The sequence below is a fragment of the Hyalella azteca genome, unplaced genomic scaffold (genome assembly GCF_000764305.2).
Source record: "Hyalella azteca isolate HAZT.00-mixed unplaced genomic scaffold, Hazt_2.0.2 contig14244, whole genome shotgun sequence".
NCBI lineage: Eukaryota > Metazoa > Arthropoda > Malacostraca > Amphipoda > Hyalellidae > Hyalella > Hyalella azteca.
In genome coordinates, this window is record NW_025944135.1 from 605,772 (window position 1) to 620,633 (window position 14,862).

Consider the following 14,862-nt stretch of genomic DNA (forward strand, 5'->3'; position numbering starts at 1 on the left):
CTTGCGCAGTGATACGGATAATAATTCATCAATAATTATTCCTGACATGCCCTCACCGCTGAATTTCAGAATTTGGAAATAATGTCTGAAAGCTAAAGTAAAAGTTGAAAATCTGTAGCTAATACTCATTAATTTTCACTGAGCATGTATATCAATGTCCACCATTCATTGCATATACGAATTATATACTTGTCATTATGTAAGAAGCTGAACGAACATCAAACTGCATGCAAGCCTTCATATTTTTAATCACTTCTATGAAAATTATTGACCAGTTGAATGAATAGAAGAATATTCCGCTGCTATTCATTGCTGTGCTTCAACAACAACGATGCTCCTGAATTATATTCCTTCTTGTGGCACACTGTGACTGCACAGAAATCAGACCAAACATGACTATAGATAACAAGGCCTTGAAATTCGATGCACTCAACTTGGAGATGGGACAACAATTAATAGAATTAAGCCTCGCAATGCACAATAAGCCCCGGCCTTGCTTTTGTCTTGGGCAGAAAACGAACTCTAATGAGATGCACTGCATGTATCGCCGCTCTGTGATCTCCCTCCGCCCTGCGAAGCGGGCTTGGGAGCTTCGCAAATTATTTCGACATGAATCGGTTGGTAACCTGGAAAAATCCTTTCAAATTTCGAAATCATAACGATAATGAGGTTGAGTATCAATTAAAACCGTAGCAATAGGCAATTGTATGATATTTTTTTCTAGAATCTAACCATCCGTAATCTCGAATCTTTTTCATCCGTGTAGATTAATTATAACTGTAGAACAAATCTGCATCGATATGTTGAGCACATTTTAAACACGTTTAAAACACTGGATAACTCGATTCAATTTTAGTGAGCATCTTATCAAACTCGTGTTTCAGACGAGTTCTAGAAGAAACGTTAAATAAGACATTAAACGTTTTCTTATTTAAAAAATTATACTTTTGAATTATTTAGTGGATTGGTTAGCTTTTTATAAAAGTTCGAATAAACCTTAGTTTATTAAGGTTTTTATTATTTATAGCGTAAGTGTTATATGATATGAAAGTTAATTTGATTGAATTCTATGACGATTAATTTTAAAGCTTCTAAAACTCTAAGAACTAAACTGCAGAAAAAGGTTGTTGAAGACAAAAAAATTTGTAAGAATTTTACATTAGTTATATTTGCAAACGAGATGCTTCTCGCGCCGAGGCGTCCCTAGAGTTTAAGGACAAGGCGGCTAAGCCACTTTAAATAAAAATGTCTGGTTGGATTACCATTTATTTAACTCGTATTTCTAAATATTCATATTTTAAATATTACGGATAGAAAATTATATACTTTACATCATATAGAATTTGTATTTAGTATGATTTCTATAAATGAACAAAACATAATTTCGAAGGTTTAGAAATATTTTAGGGGGCTGTAGCCCCGTTATAATAGGCCTGATGACGACATTATACATACGAAGCACTAACCAACTCGATGAATTTAAATTTATTTCAGTAACGTGCACCACGGCCGAATGATAAACCGTAACAACTCGATCTCTTACTAATTCTTCAAACGCAAGCGTTATTCACAAGTTACAAAGCAGCGAGTGTCTGCATATTGAGTTTCAGCTCTCGAACAGAACGTCGAATTTACGTTCCATTCTCAGTGAAACTGCAACGATTAAGGAAATTATATTTCAAATTACCCCTCATGGTCAGCCAACAATTTTTTCACGTAGAGCGTACCTCCGTAAAAGTTTGCGGTGCTCTACTCTCAAGATGCCAATAAAATACTTTCAGGATGTCAATAAGAAGACCAATAAAAAGATTTATTATAAAGCAGTGAAATACAACCATCATCCAAAGACGAAATTCGTAATCGAATATTGTTTGCTACAGACTTGCTTCGGAATCCCTAGCATCTTTAATTAATTTGATTAGTGCGGCGTCACTCGATTGACTTTCATTGATTGAGACGCATGGGGTGAATTTCAGACGAGGCTCCAGGGCTTATGCATGAGAACGCGACCAGATTCACAAAAGTTCTCTTTATTGTCGTAGTTTCAGGTCACATTCAAGGCTGCAATTAGAAAGATAAATGTTCTCTCTTCTTGGCTGCTGGATCAGGTATATTAGCAATTCATTATGAGACGGGCTCGTGGTCAGGAGGAACAAAAGGCTATTGCTCTCGTGTTCAATTTGACTTTAATTGTTGGTCCTAATTCTTATATTTGTATTTAAATGTAACCTAATGAATTTCCATGAATCAGCGTTTTAATAGTAGATAATTAAGATAATTGAATTGACATTGAAAATATTACTTAATGAAGAAGACATTAATTATCATTAAATTATTTTTAGGGTGTCATCTATAAGCATGAATTGTTGGGAGTTGTAAGAAGTTCATGTATGTATTCATTCAAATGAGTTTAGAAAAAAATAGACGTCTGGAATACGAGATATGATATGTTTCAGGAAAACATTCCTATAGAAGAGGTGCATTAGCGTACACAGATAAGGTATATGTACATATTCTATATAGAATATATCTTATTATAGGAATCATGAACTTGAGAAACCACAGCGATCATCAGTTGGCTTACTACTGTTCCATTGAAAATTTAAATAAAAGACAATGCCTATTTTCTTCGTGAGACTATTGATACATTTAGCAACGTGTCATCTATCCACGTTCTATCCACAGTAATTCATCATCTATCCACCATCTATTTACCAGCCGTCCACCATCTATCCACCATCTATCCACCATCTATCCACCATCTATCCACCATCTATCCACCATCTATCCGCCATCTATCCACCATCTATCCACCATCTATCCACCATCTATCCACCATCTATCCACCATCAATCCGCCATAAATCCGCCATCTAATCATCATCTATCCACCATTTATGTATATCGACCATTTATCCATCAACTATCAACCATCTATTCACCATCTATTCTCCTCTATTTACCATCTATCAACCATCTATACACCATCTATTCTCTTCTATTTACCATCTATCCACCCTCTATCTGGGGCCTTTAATGTCAATGTCAGAAATTTTGCATTAAACCACAATTATTGGAATGTATTTTAACAACAACAAAATATAATTTAAGTGATGTAATCTCATCTCATTTTCCTACGCGTGTAAATAATGAAACTGAGGCAGCCATAAAAAATGTGCTTAATACTTATCCATTTTTCATCATGTATGACGGACAAAAAAGACTTAGTTTTCCGAAAATTTTAAAAGAAAAATAAAATTTATATTATAATTATATTCAATAATTTATTATATTCAATTAATTATATTCAATTTCCGTCCAGATCAAAAAGCATACTCCCGAAGTTGTGGCAGTCACTTGTGCAAGATCAATAAATTTTTCGTCTAATTATAACTAATCGCGATAACTGCGACATTAACCCCATAAGTCGTTGCTTTTATCTGTATTTTGCTATATGTACGATCAGAGTTCTGTAGAGAATACGACGAAGTTGATCAACTTGTGATCAATAACTGGTCGTTGGTTGAGTTGCGCACATTAATTAGGGAGGTATAAAGTTGGTACAACATTCAAACGACAGAAGTTTAAATTGTACCTAAAAGCGTTATTCTAAAAATGAATAGCCCACAGCGAGAAAGCTCCATTATAGTTACTTTGAGTTCTACTGAATATTCACTGAATTTGGCATCGATGGATCTTTGTGAGAAATTTTATTGGTGTTAGGTAAGTCTCCACGTTCAATTTACATCACGCTGATGCATAAATTAGTTATCGCGATCAGTGAATTACTTAAAATTTAATTTGACAAAATAAATTTAATACCAATTAATTAAAGAATTAAATTGCCAAACTATCACTCGCCTCTTCATGACATACAGCGCCGCTGTGGCATGATAGCACATTGCCAGTCATGCGGGAGAAATTGCATAGCAGCAGCGTGCGCGAAACACTTGCCACTCCTTCAAGAGAGACTGTATAGCACCGACGAAGCATGCCACTCTTCCAACACTTGCCACTCCTTCAAGAGAGACTGTATAGCACCGACGAGACATGCCACTCTTCCAACACTTGCCACTCCTTCAAGAGAGACTGTATAGCACCGACGAAGCATGCCACTCTTCCAACACTTGTCACTCCATCTTAGGCTCTCAGGTAGCGAGAGATTAGCTTATTGATTCAAGTTTCAAGTCTTTCGCGCAGATTCTAGGAATCATTGTCATGAAGCAGGATTTGAGAAATTCTAATTTCATCAATATTTGGCAGTACAAAAGAGTTAACATTTCTTTTTTATCACAGTATTATTATACTCTGTAAATTTTGTGCAATTGAGTGCATGAACGGCAGCATGCACTCAGTGCGGGCAATATCCGAACTGAATAAATTATGGGCAAATTCGGCAAATAAATAAAAACTTGCAATATTGAAATTGTGGCTTCAAAGCAATCTGCTCGTGAAAGTCGATAGTTACAACTTCGATTAAGGGCGTTTATCAGATCTGGAGTTAAGAGTACAATTACTTTACAAGTGGATGAATATTTTACATGAAGGTGGTGAACTCTTAATGCTTGGTCGAGAAGTGGAGACTAACTGTTATTGTGTTGGCTTTATTTAATGAAGACTGAGAGGTCAGAGAATACGCATAATTTTTGACCTTCATCGTAATTCCGAGACATTCGATACTTTTAGTCTAAATTTCCTGCCAAGGCTACAGCTAAATCAACTGAATATATACTTTTTATATACACACATATAATATACTAATGCTATAAATTATTCCCGCCCAGGAGTATTGCTGAATTCAGTAAAATTTTTCTGTATGAGATATTCATTCGACCTTTTACATTTTTTTTATTGGTGTCATTACATTTATACATTCCGGTTGAATATCATTACAGATATAACCGATTACATGACAACACAGATAATTAACTGCAGTTTGAATCAAATTAATAATGCAAATTTCATAATAGTCGAATTAAGTCTATTAAAATATTAAAGCAGTTGAAAAAATATCATTTATTCACGTTACCCAGGGCAGAAAAATTTTGCAGGTTCGGTCCCTCATTTACATGAAACTGCCGTTACGCTGCGTATTTGAACAGCCGCACGTGTTGTAGCTTCGTTTTAATCGAAAATTCTTGCGAGTAAACGCCGATATCGAGAGATCCAGGCTGGGAAAGAAAGAGTCTCATGTGTACACCAAACTGCCCGCTTTGTCTCCACACTCCGGCCATTTGTATTGAGCAGTACTTCTTCTGTGGCTTTGCAATATTTTGGAAGAATCGTTGTTCAATGCTTCCGAAGTCGTTAGTTGCTAGTTTTAAACGTTCTTTAATTTAACCTCTATATTGATAAAATTCGAGTCGACTTTAAATACGCCTCTTAATGGCGCAGTTTGATATTTTTACTGATATTTATGGTATGCACAATATGCGAAGTACAATGCTAATGAAACTGGTTCTGCCACTCAAAACTTTAATTAAATAGACTAGTTCATCCACGCGCGCTCGCGAGGCTCAAAGAAGGCAGCATTGATGTAAGTTTCAAGTTTGCACGCTCCTTTGCTACTAGCCAATGAATGGAGAATAAAAGCTTTGGCTCGATAAAAGATTATTGTGAACGACCAATTCTTCGCCCATGGGATATTGTAGAACAGAAAAACATTATACTTTATGCAACATTTATTTCATCCCTTAAGGCATCACATAGCTGTTGCTAGACACATTCATGTCGCTCGGCAATCTCAGGCATATAATTTCTACAGCAAAACTTCCTCCGCAAAAATGATTTGCTTCCAGCAATAAAACATTTTCAACAATACACAAATTTACCTGTTATGGAATGTAACGACAAATATCCCTTTCTCTCAAAACGAGCACATTCAGTGGTGGAAGAACAATTTATTTTCTTTTATTTTGCTGTTAATTTTTCCAGTCTGAAAAAAATTATGACGGTTCTTTAACTTCTTAGACTTAGGTCAATATTTTAATGGAAGAGCGATGAAAATTTCCTAGAAATAAATTGCACGGTTTGGCTGTACTTTGCTTTCATTTAGGAACATTCGATGTACGATCTGATCTTTGACAAAGAGCAATGTTATACAAATTCAATTAATATACAGTTATTTTGTATGCCTCTTACATTCATAAAAATTCTTCTTCATGGTCTTTTTAGCGCATTTTCTCATTTATGGAAAAAAGCGCTATTGTGCTCACAATGTCCGTCTGTCCCTCCGTCCGTTTGTCTGTCTGTCCGTCCGTGACTTCTCGTTTTCGTCGACGAAAAAATGCGCTCTCTGTCACTCACTGCAGTGAGTACTGAGTTACATTTTTTATTATTCATAGTACGTATATTCAAACTAAATTCAGACAAAATTTTATAATGGAAATCGCAAGGAGCTCTGCGTGTAAAAATTGTATCCAATATGAAGTGAGCCATAAATTTCGTTTAACTATGAAATTGAAACTGATAAAAAAGAAATCGTTCTTGTAAAATATATTTTTATAAACCAAATTGCCCCTATGATTAAAACGTTAATTTTCAGCAAGGTTGTCCTCAGAAAGATGGCAAATGGTTCAGTCACAGCAAGGAGGTGAAATATATTCAACCTTGGGTCAACTTTTATTGGAATTAAACCTTCCGTCTGCTTATCGGCGGGCACACGAGAAATTGTCATTCAAAATGTCCAATTAAAAATCCGAAACCTATATATGTCAAAAATCATTTATAACGCCGACAATAAATTTTTTTAGTATTAATTTTTATTCATATTTTTAGTATTTCAGTTATTTTTTAAGATTTTGGGATTTTTTAGTTTTTCTGATACTTTTTTAGTATTTCGGGATTTCAATTCGAAGAACGAATCCAGTTTACAGTGGATCATCGAAAAGCCTAATAAATTGAACGCTAGGCAGCTTCAGCGACGGGAATCACTTGCGCTGTGCAAGGAGCGGCTTGTCTTGCGCCCGTAAACCTGTGCAGCTGCAGCAGCGACTCGAGCCTCACAAAATCGAACCAATTATCGATAAGGTTTATATGGAGCATTGACGACCATCTCATGCTCAAATGCATGCATTTATAACCCCAAAAACGACTCATGATAAAAGATCGATAAAACCACAGCCATATTTTCATAGTCTTCATAACACGTTCAACAGCGCGTGTTTATACTGCGCCTTGCATCACTTCGTCACAGGTAACGATAAAAAAAAGAACAGATAATTAATTTATGATGGTTATTTTAAGAACTTATAACGCTTTTGAAGATTAAGGGGGCCATTTCGGTTAATACTCGAAAGTTTTGGCTTCTTCGTTTTCTTGGCTCATTTTAGGGGTTTAGGGTTTTTAGGGTTTAGGGGTAAACAGACCCCAAATATTCTAGATCTTGTGTTTACTAGTGAAGAATCAATGATAGATGAGCTTCGCCACGAGGCTCCGTTGGGCAAAAGCCACCACCAATCATTGTTTTTCAATATTAAGTGTCTGTCTCTTATACACATCTAGATGTGTATAAGAGACAGAGATAAAGCTATGGAAAAATATATGTTCAGATTTGAAATGCCTAGCTCCTTATCGAACCCGGTGGAAGTCTAGTAGCTTCTTCAAACTATCGCCAGTCATGAAAAGATCCGGTCAAATGACACGAGTTTAGATCTATGAACAAGGCACGAAATGGAAAAGAATCGGCGACAGGCCACATCAGGCCTACACTTCAGAGCCGACATCACTATGTTATGTTATGTTATGTTATGTTATTTTGTAGCTGCTGGAAAGGCGCGTCTAACGCAGCAAAGCGCACGTCTGTACGTGCTCTAGATTTTGCATGAGGCAATTTCAAAAATATATGAAACGAACCATTTTTAATAATATGTACAAAGATTTATTTACATAAAATCTGTATTTATTGGTTAATATTCTTGTTAATTGCAAAGTGTTTGCACTCGTTTGAAAGCTTCAAACGATCCACGTTCATAAAAGTAAATAACACGGATGTACATGCAAGGTTTTTTTCGTTATGCCGTTTTGAACTTACATAAAATGAATTTTTTATATATATAAATCTAAAAGAAGTCACTTTTATAGCTAATTATTCATGTTAACTGGTTAAACGCTTGTGGTACCTTAAATGTAGCTAATTGGTAATGTAATAGCTTAGGGTACAATATCAAGCAATTTTTTTGTATATTATTTTTGCAACAAATTTTATTTATTTGGCTCCCCTGAACAATTATAATTTCCAAATTGCACCATCTTAAAAATCTATCTCCTCCTATCTCCGCATTGAGAAATATACCATTCGATCCGTAAAAAAAGTATCTTGCGATCCACCGGTTATTTTTGTTCGTTTCGGTTTGGATTATGTATTAAAAACGTGGTAGGGAGGGGGGAGATAAAAAAAACAGAAAAAAACATCATAAAAAGTTGAAAAAAAGATCTGTAGATTGCTCGATATAGTCTCTACGAATCGAATATGTCTCTCGATGTTCTAGCACCTTAATTGAATGAGGAGATAGATTTTTACAGTGCCCCTCTTTTTGCTGTTTCCTATGAATTCTACATTTTCTTCCATTTTTTCGAAAAAATTGCACGAACAAAAAGTTATTAATTTCTGTTTTACATATGTGTACCAAGTTTCAAAATGATTCGTCTGTAAATAAAGACGATCTTTTTACCCAGACGCTCCCCTTAAAAGTGTTCAATTAAGTAATGCTTGTAAGATCGAAATTTTAATCACTCGTTTGGCCTGAAACGTTCCCTGAATGACGGATTTATTTTTTTGCACTCTGTTCAATCTCAAAAGTTCGGCATCAATGGCCGAGCATTTGCTCAAAATTGAAAATTCTCATCGCGCGCAATTCAAGAAAATATTACTAATTCACGGCATTTAATAGCATTTATGCCATATGCATAAATCGTTATTTGGATCAAGATCAAGGCTCGGCTCTTCTGTATTTTAGTTCTAAATTTCCAAGGACCTGGCACTCGCAGCCTAAGTTCGATCTGTGAACATACGCAAGGCAATCATATTTTAGTCTTTGAAGTAAGCACCCCAAACCACCAAGTCACTTCAAACGATGCCTTTTCAAATAAATCTCATAGTGAGACTCCATCCAGCAGGCGTCTCAGAAGAGGTTCTCATCAAACGTGAGGCGCCGCCTCACAGCAAACATTCGCAGCTTTTGCTCCATATATCACGTGGACTTCAGTCACATTGAAGTTACTGAAGAAGAAAGCTCTCAAGGTTTGCTGTGAAATTGTGTATATGCAATCTTACTGTCTGCATAAGATCGATATTCTTTTATATACTAAGAAGATTAAATGTTTTCGACTGTTTGGTCATTTCAGGTCAGCGTTGTTTTAGCATCGTGGGCCTGGTCATTTCATGTATTCAGTATTGCTCAAGTATTCCAATATATTCGGGTTCTGTAGGCCCTTGTTTTCAAAGGCATCCAAAAAAACATGATATGAGCGATCCTTTGATGACGGTGGCTTACTTTTACAGTGAAGTTCACATTTTCTTTCAATTCTGAAGCTGTTTCATAGCCTCAATTTTTGAAACATTACTCAGAATTTCGAGCTCTTCGGCACTGAAGCTTCAGAATGTTAACGAAAATTTTATAAAAAATGCAGTTGATAAAATAATAGGGACAGATGATAACAAAGGCTCTCGCACAAAATTTCGGTATAAAAAATCTACAACAGGCAATAAATTTTGCACATTGTCCCGGAACTGCAGATTATGCGCTGATTCGCAATATTAAGGTGCTATTTTTTATTTTAGAACGTTATAAAAATCGAATAAATGAGTCAATAACTAGAGAAAATTATCAAATGTGGCTTGAGAATACGATCCAAAAATTGAATGGCAACCAACCGTTTGATGGACTGACTCACCTGGGAGTTTCAAACCGGCGTTTGCTGGGGGCGAGCTTGGCAGTGCACGTGAATGTTGTTATTAATAAATGGCAATAGTGTAGTTAATAAGTGTCATTCTGCGGGCTGATGATTTGCAGTGTGTTCTCCCATTGTTGCGACCTTTGAAAATTAGTATTATGAAAGTCATCAATGATAGTGCACGTAAAAATCTGCACGTAACTGGAAAATCAATCACTTCATATTACGATAAATTATGGACTCATGCATGAAAGAAATAATTCATAAATTTTAGAGATGTACTTGTGTCTCTAATATCAATTTCCTACATGGCACGCCGAAGTAGGCATATCTTGACTTCTCTCGCGTTTAAAGATATAGGTACTAAAAGCCTCCAATTCAACGTTACTCAGTAGGAGCAATACTGATGAGGAAAAAAAGTTTTCTGATAAGGTAGAGAATGTAGAAGCTGCTCCACGCACACAAAAAAGGAGAAGAGTCAGCAACTGAGGGTGTATGTCTCTTGAGTAGCAAAGCATCAGCAAGTTATTTGTGAGGTTTATTGGAAGAATTGTTCTATTGCACGCAGCAGCAGACAACGCAATTATGATGGAAAAGGGCAAAGGAATAAATTAACTCCAAGGGTCCTTGGCGTTGTCACGTGTCATGACCTGGGACCTACACGCTTTTATTTATATTTAAACGGCCTTGAGGAATTCAGCTGCCCGACGGTCTATTTCCATGATTGTTTTAGCTGTGGTTTGCAATAAGTTTTGTTATTCGTGAATTAGAACACAGTGATAATATTTCTGAAGTGCTGATAATGAGACGGTAGCTGATATTTATATCAAGAGACACGTATAATACTGTGGAGCTATCAGCGACAGGAGAGTCAGATGCGTAACGAGCGATGTTATAGGATGCGTATTTCGTTAAGAAACCAATGAATTAATCGAGAACACTCATCAATTTGCGTTGGTAGCTCCGGGAGACCGATGAGGCTGTGTGGTCGATGCTGTCACAATAGAGGACGGCAGGCGATCGTGCTGTCATCCAGCCAATTTAGGACGTCATTTGGGCGACGATCAACAGCCGCTGTCTCCATCTCAAACGTTCGGCCGTCGATTTCGTCATCGCGCTACTCTTATAATAAAAATCAATAATTTGTGCGACTCGTCTTTGGATATCAATGATTTTGGTTGAGGGATAAATTTTACCGGATTTTCGAAACCTTCTTTTTATGATTAAATTAAACATTTGAAGCTTAATTTAATCAGACCTAAGTTTAAATATTTTTTTCTGAATTTAAGAGTAAATTTGAGGAGTAAAGAAGTGGACATAAATCCATTGCTGAAACTGAACAACAAGCAGATAGTATGAATCATAAAAAGTATATAATTTCTTCGATCAAATCAACACATATTTCCAGTCGCCTGACTTATCACCAAGCTCATTTTTAAAGACATTTGTTATTTACTATTTGACATCACTCGAACCATTGTTGATCTGTTGGTTAAACAAAACTCGTGTAAATAGTGAGTGAATTTTCTAAATTTTAAAACGAAATGGTCTTGCGAACGAATTTAGTCCTGCACATTAATCTTGACATTTGTGAAAAAAGTATCAAGCGTTTGGTGACGTCACTACTGCGCAAAAAAGTGAAATGCCTCTAGCGTTCGAGGTCAACAAGATATTCTTTTTTAGGCAGCCGATGGTTGCCACGAATAAATTCATTCGCCTGCAACCAGGTTTGGTTCTATCGTGACTTATAAAATAATAGAAACTTTCTATGCCTTCTCAATAATTGACGCTTCCTCGCCATTTTTTTTATTGATGGTGCTTAGCTTGGAGAAAATCCAGCTGGGTTCTGGCCATCTTGGAAGAGAAAATTTACTTCGTACCTGGTCGTCAATTTTTAAGGACATATTTAAAGGCGTACATTTTTTTCAAATATTGAATTATAATAAATTAGTAATGGATAATTTAGAATTAATTCAGGATTAATTTCATCTAAGGCTTTAACAGTATATCACTAAAACTGAGGAGTGATGTACGATAATTATTGTTGGCGCTAATTATAAGGAGGCGCTTATATTCTTTCAATTAATATTTTCCGATCATACGAGACGAATATATTCATGTACGCTGAAACACGTACAGTTATATGGTACACGTTCGTTTGTACGCGAATAAATTTGTTAGTTGATCTGGACGCAAAGGAAAGAAGGGTTCGAATGGAGGAAGTGTACCGGAGAAAAGCGTGACATTCAAGAATGAATATATGTTAAAGATTTTTACTATTGATTAATGAGTAGGAATCGAAATTCTCAGTATAAATGCAGCCTATTAATGACCCCCGAACGATAAGTATTCATCCGATTTGGAAAGATTCTATTAATATGTTATGATTTGTTATTCATATTTATTGAAAGTTATAGATAAAAATATGCTAAATATTTTCTTATTGAGTTATTACCGATGATTATTCTAAACCAATTTTATTTATTCATGAATAAAATGGCAAATATCAAATACTATAAGTTAGCGGCCAAAGAAAGCCACAAGCTTGAAGATGAACAGCCAAATCTCTGACCTGGTTGTGGCCTCTCCAATTAAGGACGCTCGCCGATCAGTTACGAAACGAAACTTCACAGGAATTCCAATAAAAAGTATCACGCATTTTTCGCTTCGCAAGTGAATAGATTAATTAAAAGTAGGATCTTGACTCTCAAGGGCTTCTTTAAAGCAATTATCTGGCGGCCGCAACTTTTAGAGCCTCGAGAAAACTTCTTTCCTGTTGTCTTAGTCTCTAAAAAATCAGCAGGCGGAGCCGTTGGCGACGTGTAACAGACGTCTCTGGTAAGCGATGCTTCTCATCCTTGTCGCCTCGTTCGAGGCACACGAACGCCGAACTGATCTGTTACCGATGAATTTATGCATGAACGATGCAGGGGATAAGCGCAGTAAATACCATTTGAGATTCTAGTTCGGAAATATTCTGTGACTTTAAACGAATTCTCTGTAAGAAGCTGTGCAGTGTCTATTTTTGCCCTCACCGTCACAACTACAATAATTTTGTGGATATTTGTTAAACATGTTTTTTAAGGAGAAACTCATTCATTCAATTGGGATTTGCTTTCAATTTTTCATATAAATGAACTCGGATTAGGTTTTTAGCTGAACTTCTGTTCAATACTGATTCAACTGGAGACTAATTTCACTCTTAGAAATTATATCTATATCGCGTGCGAGGAAGAAAATTGAATAATAATTATTACAGTGGTAATTTCCTTTTTAAATGATTAAGGTATTGCCTTAGAACATAAATGCACGTTCTGAAGTCTGTACTGTGCATCATAGCCGGCATATAATTAAGATACGATTCTAGCTGTAGACATATCGGTTCGTTAGACAAAAAAAAACATTCATTACCCCTGTCATGTTGACCCTAGTCTCACTCACCTACTTGAGTGAAAACTTACGTGCGTTCACTACGCTATTGCAAAAAAGAATTTTCTCTTAAAATTCCAAATTCTATTAGTCTTGAGTAGGAAACACTTTAATGTTCCTGCGGTGCCATGTGTCAAAGTGAGCTTGGTCTGACCAAGCTTTCTTTGGGTAAGCGTTAAATCTGGCTGATGAAGCGCTGGTAATCTTTCAGTCATGGCAAGTAGCTCGCATCTCTGACACTTTCACCCTCTCTCTGCTGTGAGCCTCTGCTCACGCTCGCGATACGTCTCTGTTTAACGCCAAGCGGCTTACTGCTCGTCACATAGCGTCTCTGTTCGGCATATATATAGCGTCCCTGCTCGGCACATAGCGTCTCTGCTCGTCACATAGCGTCTCTGCCCGTCACATAGCGTCTCTGCTCGTCACACAGCGTCTCTGCTCGGCACATAGCGTCTCTACTCGGCACATAACGTCTCTGCTCGGCACATAGCGTCTCTGCTCGGCACATAGCGTCTCTGCTCGGCACATAGCGTCTCTGCTCGACACACAGCGTCTCTGCTCGGCACATAGCGTCTCTGCTCGTCATAAAGCGTCTCTGCTCGTCACTTAGCGTCTCTGCTCGGCACATAGCGTCGCTGCTCGGCACATAGCGTCTCTGCTTGGCACATAGCGTCTCTGCTCGCCACATAGCGTCTCTGCTCGTCACTTGGCGTCTCTGCTCGGCACACAGCGTCTCTGCTCGGCACATAGCGTCTCTGCTCGACACATAGCGTCTCTGCTCGGCACATAGCGTCTCTGCTCGGCACATAGTGTCTCTGCTCGCCACATAGCGTCTCGATCTGCTCGGCACATAGCGTCTCTGCTTGGCACATAGCGTCTCTGCTCGTCACATAGCGTCTCTGCTCGGAACACACATAGCGTCTCTGCTCGGCACATAGCGTCTCTGCTCGTCACATAGCGTCTCTGCTCGGAACACACATAGCGTCTCTGCTCGGCACATAGCGTCTCTGCTCGGAACACATATAGCGTCTCTGCTCGTCACATAGGGTCTCTGCTCGACGCCGTCAGCGTATTTGCTCTTCGCCCCGCTTTCGTCTCTGCTCATGACCGCTGTGCGTTTCTACCCTTTCTCTGAGCCACTGATTGATGTGTCAGTGCAAGCATTAGAACCTTTGCAGGCATCGGGCTTCCAGATCTGGTGATCTTTTGTGTTCAGCATCCGATAGTTGTTAACAGTTATTTATGTTGCATCCAAATGTGAAACCATGATTTTAAAGATAATATGAAGTTTGTATAATAGTATAAATTAGTTAAAATGTACGCAAAAATTTAATGGGAAGAAATCACATTGCCTGAAAATCTTGTTGCTTACTCGTATCTATTTATTTCAATCATAGATTGTGCTTTTAATGACATTTCTTATCATTTATTAACATTCATATTCAGAGTGGCTCAGTGGTCGGGTGGTTTAGCACAGCAGTATTGAAACAGTTGTGACCGGACGTTCACTACCTTAGCTTCAACGGATGGCCGCCTAAGG

At 37.3% G+C, this 14,862-nt stretch overlaps 2 protein-coding genes across 2 annotated transcripts in view; one reads left to right on the forward strand and one right to left on the reverse strand.

The window, feature by feature from the left end:
* LOC108679990 (prothoracicostatic peptides) overlaps positions 1–14,862 on the forward strand; it is a 66,314-nt gene that overhangs the window by 15,872 nt on the left and 35,580 nt on the right. The gene's annotated exons all lie outside the window — the stretch shown is intronic.
* LOC125178998 (Kruppel-like factor 18) lies at positions 13,705–14,427 on the reverse strand. The gene is given in 1 exon segment (XM_047884001.1): positions 13,705–14,427. A coding segment is annotated over 1 exon segment (723 nt).